The sequence below is a fragment of the Bubalus kerabau genome, chromosome 20 (genome assembly GCF_029407905.1).
Source record: "Bubalus kerabau isolate K-KA32 ecotype Philippines breed swamp buffalo chromosome 20, PCC_UOA_SB_1v2, whole genome shotgun sequence".
Taxonomy (NCBI): domain Eukaryota; kingdom Metazoa; phylum Chordata; class Mammalia; order Artiodactyla; family Bovidae; genus Bubalus; species Bubalus kerabau.
The window spans coordinates 52,677,787-52,691,461 of record NC_073643.1 but is presented as its reverse complement, the minus strand read 5'-3'; the positions used below and the strand labels follow the sequence as shown (position 1 = coordinate 52,691,461).

Below are 13,675 nucleotides of genomic sequence, written 5' to 3'. Positions count from 1 at the left end.
TATATTTCAGTTCCCTTCACATCTGAATCCGTACTTTTCATTCAGCAACCCCCACCATCTTTCCCAGAGTTTTTCAATTGCTCTTCTTCCCCTCTGTTGATCAGAAGAGATACACTTTATTATCCATCTGGGCTTTTGATGACATAGTATGTACAATGCTAATTACTTTCTTCTTGAGCATTCTGACTTCCTATTTCAACCTGGACAGACTGCATTCTAAGTCTTCTGTACAGACTTAAGATTTAGATTTCAATTCTGAGCTGGTTCTGTTTCTTTTATTCTCATGACTTTTTAAAAAATTTATTTTTTAATTGAAGGAATAATTGCTTTATAGAATTTCATTGGTTTCTGCCAGACATCAACATCTCATGACTTCTTTCCTACATTTTTTTTTTTGATTGAGTATATTAAGTTTTTAAGATATGTTTGAATGTGGTCTTCAGATTAGCAGCATCAGCACCAACCTGGAATTTGTTAGAAATGCACATTTTCTGGAAATGAAAAAACTGCTGGACAGCTATCTGCATTGCCAAATTCACATCAGCATTATTTACAATGGCCAAGACATGGAAACAATCTTAAGTGTCTGTCAATACAATGAATATTATTCAGCCATATAAAGGGGGGAAATGCTGTCATCTGTGACAACATGGATGAATGGTGAGGGCATTATGCTAAGTGAAATAAATCAGAGAGAGAAAGACAAATACCACATGATCTCATTTATATATAAAAACCTAAAAAAAAAAAAAAAAAAACCACCCCAACCAAACTCAGAAAAACAGATCAGATTTGTGGCTACTGAGGCAGAGGCAAAGACAAGAGGAATTGGATGAAGATGGTCAAAAGGTACAAACTTCCTAGATAACTAAGCACTAGGGATTTATTTATTTAGTTGGCTATACCAAGTCTTAGTTGCGGCATGTGGGATTAGTTCCCTGACCAGGGATGGAACCCAGGCACCCTGAGCTGGAAGTACAGAGTCTTTACTGCTGGACCACCAGAGAAGTTCTGTTCTAGGGATATAATGTACTACATGATAACTAGTTAACACTGCTGGATAGTGAACGTGAAAGTTAAGAGAGTAAATCCTAAGTTCTCATTACAAAGGAAAAAATGTTTCTTTCTTACTCTGTATATGAGATGATGGATGTTAACTAAACTTATTGTGGTCACCATTTCATGATATATGTAAATGAAATAATTGAGCTGTACACCTTAAACTTATACACTGCTGTATGTCAACTATATGTCAATAAAACTGGGGGGCAGGGGGATATAAATTCTCAGCAGTGACCCCAGACCAGCTGAATTTGAAGTGGGAGAAGGATGGCCATTTCTGTTTTAAGAAACCCTCCAGGTGATTCTAACGTACCCTGAAGTTTGATAACCAATAGTATAAAAGTTTTATTGGACCTCACTAGCTTAGGTTCTTCGGAGCAAGCAATGGCATCCCACTCCAGTACTCTTGCCTGGAAAATCCCATGGACGGAGGAGCCTGGTAGGCTGGAGTCCATGAGGTCGCTAAGAGTTGGACAGGACTGAGCGACTTCACTTTCACTTTTCACTTTCATGCATTGGAGAAGGAAATGGCAACCCACTCCAGTATTCTTGCCTGGAGAATCCCAGGGACGGGGGAGCCTGGTGGGCTGCCGTCTATGGGGTCACACAGAGTCGGACACAACTGAAGTGACTTAGCAGCAGCAGCTTAGGTTCTTAACCTGTTTGCAGATGAATAATCTATTTCCTTTTCCTCAGTGTCATTCAGAACCTAAGTAATACAGAGCTCAACACAACATAAGGACTAAGTACTCCAACTAAAAAGCAACGAGAAAAACCAAGAAGTAATACATGTATTACCCCGCTTAGGAATCTTTTCTTCCAATCACTGACACTAAAAACAGTAATATTTTTTGTTCTGTTCTGTTTTTGGCTACTTTGAGTATAAAGACAGTATTTTATGTAAGAATAAACCGGCTGAGTGTGCTGGGTCAATTCTGAAATTCCAGCCCATAAACAATTTTAAAAGTTACTTTCTTATTTCCACAAAAAAAAAGAATAAACAATTCTTCTCTCGTATTTCCCTAAAGCTGCATTTGTTACACATTTTTAGCAATCACTTAAAATGTGGTTAGTCCAAATTACAATGTGCTCACAAGTTCAAAACACAAAAAGATTTCAAAGATTTGTGCCAAAAAATGGTAAAATAATTTATCAACAATATACAACTTGAGTAATGCTGAAATAATACATTAGTTTAAATAAAATGTGATTTTATTTTTTTAAACGTGATTTTAAAAAGTCAATTTCACCTCATTCTTCCCTCTTTTTCCATTTAAAAATTTTTTCTTGAAATATAGTTGATATACATCTTTCCCCTCTTGTATAAAACAGGCTACTAAAAATTTTGGAGAAGGAAATGGCAACCCACTCCAGTACTCCTGCCTGGAGAATTCCATGGACAGAGGCGCCTGGTAGGCTACAGTCCATGGGGTTGCAAAAGAGTCAGATACAACTGAGCAACTAACACACACACACACACACACACACTAAAAATTTTAGAATAACAAATGTGACTTACATTCAATTTCATCCTCTGAGTCTCACTGAGGAGGGACTCAGGAGAGGACAGTGCTCAGTGTGGCAGAAGAGATCCCACTAAGTGAGGAATCACAGCACCTGGTATCCAAATACACCTGTGCCTTTTAACAACTAGCCCGCAAATCCTTGGCTGAACTTCACTGTTCAAAAAAACGCTCTTCTGAAAGTGGTAAAAATCTTTATCCAAGTATCAAACATTTACCAAATTCTTATTATACAAATGAATAATCTACATATGGTGAGGGAAGAGATTTAAACATGGGTAAAAGGCTAACATGTCCACTGACAGATAAATGGACAAAGATGAGATATATATATATATTTATATATATATAAATACACACACACACACACCAGTATTACTCAGTCATTACAAAGAATGAAATAATGCCATGTGCAGCAACATGGATGGACCTAGAGATTACCATACTAAGTGAAGTAAGTTAGAGAAAGACAAATATCATATATATCACTTCTATGTGGAATCTAAAAATATGACACGAACTTATCTTCAAAACAGAAACAGATTCACAGATATAAAGAACAGACTTGTGGTTGCCAAGAGGGAGGAGGGGGGGAAGAGGCAAGTATTGGGACTTTGGAACTAGCAAGATGTAAAGTATTATATATAGGATGGATAAACAAGGTCCTACTGGATAGCACAGGGAACTATATTCAATGTCCTGTGATAAACCATAGTGGAAAAGAAAAATATGCATATATATGTATGTGTATGTGTAACTGTGTCACCCTGCTATATAACAAAAACTAACATAACATCATAAATCAACTATACTTCAATAACATTAAAAAAGAAAAGACTGGACATGAAGGGCCAGAAAAGGCAGCAATAAACGGCCCACCAATCTGAAGTGATGATCAGGATCTCCATCAGCTCACAAAATGCCAGTGAGAGAATAGCTGATTTTAGTCCTCTATTTTTGGCTGCAGAATACACATTCTGACTTCTGCCTCCCCCAGGCAGAAACTGGAATCACTCTTTCAACATCTCCCGCAGCTAGAGTGCAGGCCTGTGACCAAGACTTCCCAATTTAGACACAGCATGAAATTTGGACTCAGAAAGGAGCAACATGAGGCAGCAGGAACCACAACCTCCTTTTCTGGTGAGAGCGGAGGACTGTGGCAGAAATGGAACAGATGGCATAAATCCCAATGAGAGACCATGGTAGGACAAGGACCTGTGCCCAAGGGTGTGGCTGCACGTCTTTGGCAAAGCCAGCCAGCAATGTGACCTAAGTCCTTTCCCGGCCCTGCAGCCTCCAAAATCCATTCTCTGACCCTCCTATAAATTTCCTGAGCTAACTACTACCCTTTAGCCAATTCTTCTGAGTAAACTAGGAGGAGGGAGGTGGGGGACTAATTGCCTGATACTTGTAACTAAAAGTCAAAACTCAGATGGATACAGAAAATATAACAAGTTGGAAACTTTAAAACAGTATTCACCTTAGGAGAGGAGGATGTGCAAAGCAGTACTAGAGATCTTAACTGCACCTGCAAAATTTTATGTCTTAAAAAAAAAAAGGCAAACTGCCAACACAGCACAAACACTTGTTAAAAGGTTTGTCTGGATACTTTTCAAATGTCTGAAAAGCAACTAGGGCCCTAGGTAGGAATGGAACTAATGAGGAGAGCAGGAAGAAAAAACAACAGTAGCTATGATTTATTTATTGAAGGCTTACTATGTGCCAGGCGGTGTACTTAAGACGTAGTATTTTATGTAATCCTTAAAATAACTACAATATAAATTATTTTATTCCTATGATATAGATAAGGAAATGGACTCAAAGAGGTTAAATCACCTGCCTGTGACCACATATCTAAAGAATCAGAGGAGGATCAAACTCATCTTTGTCTAAGAGCCAAGCCTGGCTTGTAATTACCTTCTTCCTCACTCTCAGCAACTCTACATGGTGGTGAGGGGTTGCTGCTGCTAAGTCACTTCAGTCGTGTCCAACTCTGTGCGACCCCATAGACAGCAGCCCACCAGGCTCCCCCGTCCCTGGGATTCTCCAGGCAAGAACACTGGAGTGGGTTGCCATTTCCTTCTCCAACACATGCAAGTGAAAAGTGAAAGTGAAGTCGCTCAGTCCGACCCTCAGGGACCCCATGGACTGCAGCCTTCCAGGCTCTTCCGTCCATGGGATTTTCCAGACAAGAGTAATGGAGTGGGGTGCCATTTTCTTCTCCCGGTGATGGGTTAGGGAGTGACTATACCAGCACAGAGGGAATGTGCAACAGCAAAAGAGGAAGAGGGACAGAAGTTGGGATGACAAATGAAGAAGAGCTGCACTTTGATCTATGAACCTTGAGATCTTTACTTTTAACAACAAAAGAGTTGAGTGCTAAGAAATCCCCTTCCTCAAAGCATCCTATATTGAGTAGGACCAGACTGAACCAGCCTTATCTGAAGCCTCAGTTCCTGCCCTGGAGAGAAATGCAGGGAAGAAACAACCAATTCTGTGGGTGCTAAGTAGAATCACTCCTAGAATTCACCAGTGGGTCTTCTCTCTGGCACACAGATTTAATTCCATGCGTACGCTTCAGGAAGTACCCAACTCAAGAGGGTTCTTGAACGTGAAGTTCCAAATGAACCATTTTCACCTAGCTCAGGCAGACCTATCCACAACAGGAAACTTAAACCTTTCCTAGTATTGTACAAACTGTTAAGGTATTTACATGAGAGTGCTACCTTTTGCCTTCAGATAGTACCCCCCTGTCTTAAATAAACATATGCTACTTGATATAATGAGAAATAACAACTTTTGGTCCTTTCTCTGATTCCTCGTCAGAGCTCCTAAGACCTTTGTAATTTTCGAAGTGATAATATAAATGCTAGGACCATATTATGTTCTAAGGAGGTGACTCTTGGTGGGTTCCTGGATGAGGGCTCATCACCTCAAAGACCAAGCTAAGACTAGAAACTTGATACTTTCAGCCCCACCCCCCTTTCTCTGGAAAGGGAAGAGGGGCTAGAAATTGAGTTACTAATCGATCATACCTACATGATGTAGCCTCCACAGAAATCTCCAAAGTAAGAGGTTTAGGGAGCTCCTGGGTTGGTGAATATATCCATGTGCCGAGAAGGTGGTACACCCTACCTCCATGATGAAAGAAGCACCTGTGTTCACAACCCTTCAGAACCTCACCCTATGTGTATCTTTATCTGGTTGTTCATCCATATCCTTTATCATTTCCTTAATTATATAATAAACTGGTAATGTGTTTCCCTGACTTCTGTGAGCTGTTCCAGCAAATCATCAAACCCAAGTAGGGATAGGAAGAACCGCAACTTATAGCCAGTTAGTCAGAAGTACAGCTGAGATAATCTGGGACTGGCAACTCTGAACTGGGGGTGGGGGTGGGGGGGCAGTTGTGTCAAACTGACCCCTTAACTTGTGGGGATCTGACACCAACTCCAAGCAAATCGTGTCAGAACTGAACTGAATTATACACAAGCCAGCTGGTATGGAGAACTGGTCATTGTGGAGGAAACCACATTTGGGGGCCAAAACTGTTGAGGGTGGTAGGAACAGAGACTGAACAGACACAGTGAGTTTTACTCTGACAGCTACTCTAATTAACCTTTGACACACACCTTTCTCTCCCATCAATTCACTGTAACTATTCTAGGGATATAATTACTTTGTCAAATATTATGTGGCTGCTTCTAGACTGGAAAGATGAGAAATTTATGGGGGCAGAACAAACTCTCTGGGATGGTGACAGATGGTTTTAAAAAAGCAATCTAATTTTATCACTTTTTTTTTAAGGTAATCTAGAAAAGTGCCTCTGCCCTCAAAGCAATAAAGTGTTTTGAAATTTCAAATGACGTTAAGATAGGCATAATTTTACATTCTTATCAAAAGGGTTAGGTTGAGACACAATACTATGGGCAAAGAGTCTTAACAACTGAACTGAGAAGGCAGGCCTGCTCAGCTCCGTGTTTCAGTGGACACGTCGCCTCTCTAGTCTCATCCTTTTACTCAGTGCACTCTACTTACACAGCCATTCTGCTGTTTTTTCAAACGAGCAGGCTCCCCGCCTTAGCGCTTTCTGACTTCGAATGCTCTTTCCTCAGATAGCCATATGGCTCATTCACCAACTCTCTTTGGTCTTAACTCACATGTCACCAGCGTATTAAGGATCACCCTGGCCACCTGCATCTGCTCTGTTTCTCTTTTTCATTTATCACTATATAACAAGATTTTTTAAAATCTTATGTATCATCTTACCCCTCCCAGCTATAATACATGTTCCACAAGGTCAGGAAGCTTCATCTTGTTCGATGTTGTCCCTAAGCATCTAGCAAAGGGCTTTACACCTAAACACAAATACATGGAGGTGTCTAGGAAAGAGAAGAAAAGGTTAAAAAACCATAGTCCTACACAAGTTCAAAGCAAAATATTCCCAAGCAACACCTTTTTTTTTAATTACAAAGAAGTTCATGTTTAATCAAATAATTTAATAATTTAAATAATCAAATAATTTAATAATTCAAGAACTCTTTCTTAGTCTCCTACCCCTTCAATTCCTCTCAGGCTTTATTACTACTATTTAAAGACTACCACATTCTACATATGTTAAAAGCCAGTGATACTAAACTGCTTATAACACTCTACAATCTGTTAAACATCCCACTTTGTCAACATACATAGATCCACCTCATTCTTCCAGCTACACAGGACAATATACTACAGATGTATCATTATTTCCCATTTCCTTTACTGAAAGTGACTTGTTCCCAGTAGCACTACTATAAGTAATGCAGCACTGAATATCCTTATACACACATTTATCTGTGAACACAAATGTAAGGCCAAAGGTATGCATACTTAATACATTTGACAAGTATTGCCAAATTAACTGTCAAGAAAATCCCACTAATTTATCCTCTCATACCTTTACTGCCCTGGGTAAACTCTTCATAAATGTTTTCCTATCTAATAAATAAAACATATTTCATTTTAAAAACTTACACTTCCATAGTCACCAGAAGCATGAAGTGTCTTTTCATATGCTTACTAGTACAATCTGTATTTCTTCCTCCATGAACTACCTATTTATATGCTTTGTTCATATTTCTAATTATTTTTTCTATTTTGCATGTTCCTTGTGTAGTAGAACCAGTAGTTAGGAGCACAGACTCGAGTTAAAACAGCTTGAGTGCAAATGCTAGCTACGGGAAGATGAGTTAACCTTCCTATGTCCCATGTGCTTATTTTAGTTTCAAAAATATACTTTAAAGAAAGAATATATAAACCTATAAAAGATATCAAAAAACCAACATGTGTATAAAATAATTTTATAATTGCTAGGCCCATATTTGAGCCTGCTATCACTCAAAAAGAAAATGTTTTTTCAGTCTTACATAAAGTTGTATCTTTAGTCATATATTTATGCAAATCATCTGGTTTAGTTTTTTTTTTTTTTTAAAAAAACAAACAAGTTTTTATCATATTTAAGACACTCAGGGGGTTTTTTTGGCTGCACTGCATAGCTTGTGGGATCTTAATTTCCTGACCAGGGACTGAACTCAGGCCCTTGGCAGTGAAAGTTCAGAGTCCCTAACCACTGGACCTCTAGGGAATTCCCTTAAAAGGTCATTTTTAATTTTAAATATGGGAGGGGGGGACTGCTATTGCACATATCATATACCACAAACCATATCTCAGCAACTTTTACAGTAGAAATTTATAATAAGATTTTTAGGACTACTTGAATAAACAAAAACAAAAACCCCTTCAAATAGAAAAAAAAATTTTTTTTAAGGAAAAAATGAGGTTTACTCTAACTACACAAATAACTTGAATTAAAATCAATGACCTGTGTGAGAAAGGGAACCACACATAAAACGTAGCCTAACAAGTTAGCCAAAATGTAGATACACAGAAAAAAAATACAATTTTTACCAAAAGAGCATTGATAATTATTACTCAATTACTGTATCAACTGCTGATCAAGCTAAGATTCCATGAGCTGTATATACAATTAAGTTTTATGCAGGAGTTCCCTGAGACCTCAGAATTAGTTCAAAGATTCTTTCAGGGTAAAAAAAGACTGAGGAAAACTATTTTAGAGTTTACTTTCTTCCTTAGGAAGGCTTTTCACAACCTAAAAACCACAAAAACTTTCTATACTGCCCTTTCATAATTCATTGCTTTCTTTTTATCTGACTCTTTAACCCACCTGGACCTAATTTGTATTATGAAAGATATCCAACTTTATTTCCAAAAAAGGAGTAGATGCCTTACTCTACTAATAGAATATATCTTTTCCTCACTGATCAGCAGAGCCACTTTCATCCTATACCTGGTAGCTACTCATTATGTATACCAACACATAAACGTGCTTTGAAATCCTTGGTGAAGTTCCAGCTTCTCAGGTTAGGGGACCCTAAGAACTGCTCTATCTTTCGTAAAAGTTTCTCTCCTACATGAATTCCTCTATCACCTGATGCTGTTTGCTTTCTCTCTTGTAGCAATTTCTTAGATTTAGTGGATTAAAAAAAAAAATCATTCCCTATTATTTTTATTGAAGTATCAGATCAGTCGCTCAGTCGTGTCCGACTCTTTGCGACCCCATGAATCGCAGCACGCCAGGCCTCCCTGTCCATCACCAACTCCCGGAGTTCACTCAGACTCACGTCCATCGAGTCAGTGATGCCATCCAGCCATCTCATCCTCTGTCGTCCCCTTCTCCTCCTGCCCCCAATCCCTCCCAGCATCAGAGTCTTTTCCAATGAGTCAACTCTTCGCATGAGGTGGCCAAAGTACTGGAGTTTCAGCTTTAGCATCATTCCTTCCAAAAAAATCCCAGGGCTGATCTCCTTCAGAATGGACTGGTTGGATCTCCTTGCAGTCCAAGGGACTCTCAAGAGTCTTCTCCAACACCACAGTTCAAAAGCATCAATTCTTCAGCGCTCAGCCTTCTTCACAGTCCAACTCTCACATCCATACATGACCACAGGAAAAACCATAGCCTTGACTAGACGAACCTTTGTTGGCAAAGTAACGTCTCTGCTTTTGAATATGCTATCTAGGTTGGATAGCTACTATATAATTTTATAAGATACAGGTGTACAATATAGTGACTCGCAATTTCTAAAAGTTAAGTTTTAGTGGGATTTTTGATGGCATTTTTTGTTTCCAGCACGGATAGAAAAAAAATTTTTAAGTATCTTTGTAGTCACTAAGAATGGGAAAATCTGAGTCCATGATATTGGAACCTCTCTCATGGATTTTATTATTGTATTTCTTCGTCCATTTACAAGAGGTTTGGGTTACAATGATGATGCTAGTAAGTGATCTCAATTAGCCATCTTGAATATAAAGTCTCAAAAAACACATTAAAGTCAAATTCCAAACTATTTTAATCTTATGAAAAAGATCCAAGCTATAGATAACAGAATAATTTTTTTTTTTTAGAATAATTTCTTAAACTGACAAGTCAGCCTTCTCTTTTTACTTTTCCTGTATCCTTCCTTTCTCATAAAGATCAGAATTAACAACTTCATCCCTCCACGTGCCAGATGTTTTCCTGCTATCTCTTTCAGTCTCACTGAATGGTACTATCCCTACCAACACATGAAAAAACTGGAACTGAGAAGATTAAGATCATATTAACAAATAAGAGGTCAGGTCAAATTCAAACCCAGGAATGTAACGCCAGAGCTCAGGTCCTTCCAATACACCCACTTACTTTGCTAAGGAGCAAAGTCTTCTATCTTACCAAACACACATCTTCACACTCGGCCTCTCCATCATGTTCCACTTCCTATGCTATTCTCCTGGTAGAAATCATCGAGGGCAAAGTGATATGGAACCACAGTAGAAAGTAGCAAGAAAGCAGCATTTGTAACTGGAGGAGACTTTCAGTTTCATGTGTGAAAGTGTTAGTCAGTTCACATAAGGACTCCCTAAAGAAGACAACTTGTATCTTCTCAATAAATGTATTAAGTTTCTTCTTCTTCAGTAAGCTTATTATCAATTAGTATTATCTCTTGAGGCGTATATCAAATGCAGGCCTAGAAATCTATAGGTGACCTGAGTCATGGAACTATACAACTAAATGAAGGTCACTAAAATATAATAGCCTTTCCATTAAAAAAAAAAAAAGTTTAAAATATTCTACTTTTAGTAATGAGCTAAGATGAGCCCTCCTATATTCCTGATCGGCTCAGGGTGACACAGACAAGAAGGGAAGCTTTGGTCATATGCCGTTGGGACATATCCAAATCCAGTCCCAGAAGACCTCTTCATGTCTGTACTGCTCAATTCTCCAAAGTAAATGGTAAGTTCAGTTTACAGAAGTGCCAAATATTTTTAGTGTTAACGATGAAAGCCCTCATGTAAAATAATATGTTTTGAAAAATAGAATATTCTTCTTAGTGAAAATAACCTCTGACATTTGTACACAGATGTGATGCTTTACTAACCAAAAACGCAATGGCAAATTCCATTCAATAGGATGCACCTCAACAGTGATTTCCCCTTTACCTGAACCTGCTGTGGCTGTTGAACCTGGATCTGCTGTTCTGGCTGGGTTTGAGGCTGAACACTCGTGGTGACTGGACAGGCAAGTTCAAGCAAAGACCCGGCCACTTCGGTGCTGTCTGTGTAAATGCAGTTCCCACCCTGCTGGTACACCATGGTAGTGGTGGCCGTCTGCTGGAACTCCTGAAGGGCTTCTGGCCCCTTAGAGGCTAGCGAGTCCAGAAATTCCTTCATCCTGTGTTGCGGGACAGACCGCGCCTTCACTCGGATGTATTCTTCAAAGGAGATGGTGTTCTCCAGAGAATTATTCATATTGCAGAGTCCTCAGGGTTCCTAGGAATAAAATAAATGAACAGAAATCAAAACTATGCCATGGTTTTAACATACTGAAATGCACAGAGCAACCATTCTAGCATTGGATGGGAAATATTCAGGGCAGCCGCATACATAAGGAATCCGAAGTACAATTTTATTAAATAACCTTTTTTTTTCAATTATTGGCATCTGAAATTTGTTTCCATTAACACTTCTTAAACTATCATACTGAAAACAAAAAACAAAAGCATTTGTCACAGTACTGGATGAAATGGGCTGAAAACACACTCTCCACCCAGCACTTGGCCAGGCCAATCCCATCTTCTCTGCAGAATCAAGCACTAGACAGTGAAAGCCACAGGCAACACTACTCTGTAACCATCAGAAGACTCCAAGGAAGGTAGGAGCTGGGATTCCTACCAATATGCTCTAGTTCCACTGCCAACTATGTTTTACACTGAAGGGACACGTATGCCACCTAGCTGTGGCATGACCCTAGACACAAGGGATGTGTTCATCTCCCCCACTCCCTTAAACACCACAAAACCTCATTTTGCTATCAACTGCTCACACTCTTTTGTTGCATAGCTTACTGGTTAAGAGCATGGATTTTGGAGCCCAACTTCTTGGGTTTAAAACCCAGCTCAAACTCTCCTTTGCTGTGTTATCTTGGACAAGTCAGTTAACTATGGTTTTGTCTATAAAAGAGGGATTAAAATAATATTTGCACCATAGACATGAAGATTAAATATGTGTAACGCACTTACAAAAGTACCTGACATATAGACAGTGCCATATAAATATCAACTAATACCACTTAAATAAGTAGAAGACGGAAATTGAATAGTACCTTAAGTAACTAGGTCACTTCTAAAACTCAGAAATCAGTTCTGCAAGTTTTTCATCAGGGTGTTTACCTTAAGGTACAGGGGTGGATAATAGCCCTCAAGCAGCTGGGGGACAACCACGCAATCTATCCGTGAATGCTGAGTGTCCTGTACACTTTCATACCATTCTCTCTTGACCACTACCACCTCCCAAACAGAAGCAATGAAAGGGTATGAAAGTAACATAAACCAAGTGAGTCTCTTTGCCCAAAAAAAGACTCTCAGTCAATCTCAAATGTCTAAAAAAGTGATTTGTTCCCTTGAGCCATCAGACTAGAAATATCAGTCTTTCACTGCCCAGATGCTGTCTTCTGTTAACAGATACAAAGTGGGTGGGTAATCCTCTCATTATTATCTTCCACCTGGCTCTAAACTCTAGTAGACAAGACTGTATCCTGGTCCTCTCTGAATGGCTGACACACGTAGGTACTTATCTGTTGCATCTGGAATTCAGTGTGGAACAAGAAGGATTATGACTCTTTGTTCCTGTAACATGTATAACTTACAACAATAAAATTTTCTGCTTTTCCCTAGTAAATGGTTAATCTATACCCTGAAGGGAAAAAAAAACCCACTATATATTCAGGGCAAGAGACCAAAGGAAAAATATGATCCGTACTCCTATTAATTTCCTGACACTGGTAATACTTCTGTGGGATGCTGTTTAAGTATATAGTATACAAATTATATTCAGGTACTTTCAAACAGAACAGACCCCAGCAAGAAATCTTTTATTATGAGGCCCATAATACATTGCAAATATATTTCTCCATAAATAAAGAATACTATGTATACCTTATCCTGTCTAAGATGCCTAGACCACTACTCTCAGGGAAGCCTCCACACAACAGGAGTGAGGAAACCCCAAGCACAACAGAGTACAGAAAATGCCAAGTACAGGTCAGGGGAGTGAAAGGTGAAGCTGTTGCTGATGGCCTCTTATCGTTTGAAACTTAACTCCTATCTGTCCCTTTCTCATCTCTTCTAACTACCTCTCCTGCCCAGGTCTCCCTTCTCCCTGATGCAGAGACTCTCAGTTATCTTTCCCAGAACAGAAAATTAGGAGGTCTGCTACGAGACTTCAAGATTAAACTATCAATAATGCCCATGGCACATAAAACAGGGGCAGCATCAGGGTTTCCCAGGTGGTGCAGCAGTAAAGAACCACCTGCCAGTGCAGGAGACTTAAGAAACATGGGTTTGATCCCTGGGTTGGGAAGATGCCTTGGAGGAGGGCATGGCAACCCATTCCAGTACTTCTGCCTGGAGTATCCCATGGACAGAGGAGCCTGGAAGGCTATAGTCCATTGGGTGGCAGAGCATCAGACCCAACTAAAGCAACGGCATGCACACACTCAA

The 13,675-nt window shown here is 39.3% G+C and overlaps 1 protein-coding gene across 5 annotated transcripts in view; it reads right to left on the bottom strand.

Annotated features, from left to right (window-relative positions):
* QRICH1 (glutamine rich 1) overlaps positions 1-13,675 on the bottom strand; it is a 42,487-nt gene that overhangs the window by 21,529 nt on the left and 7,283 nt on the right. For all 5 annotated transcript variants that reach the window (XM_055558694.1, XM_055558693.1, XM_055558698.1 and 2 more), the window contains one exon: positions 11,118-11,447. In XM_055558694.1, the coding sequence (XP_055414669.1) occupies positions 11,118-11,426 (309 nt within the window). In that variant the 5' untranslated portion in view covers positions 11,427-11,447. The remainder of the gene's footprint in view (positions 1-11,117; positions 11,448-13,675) is intronic.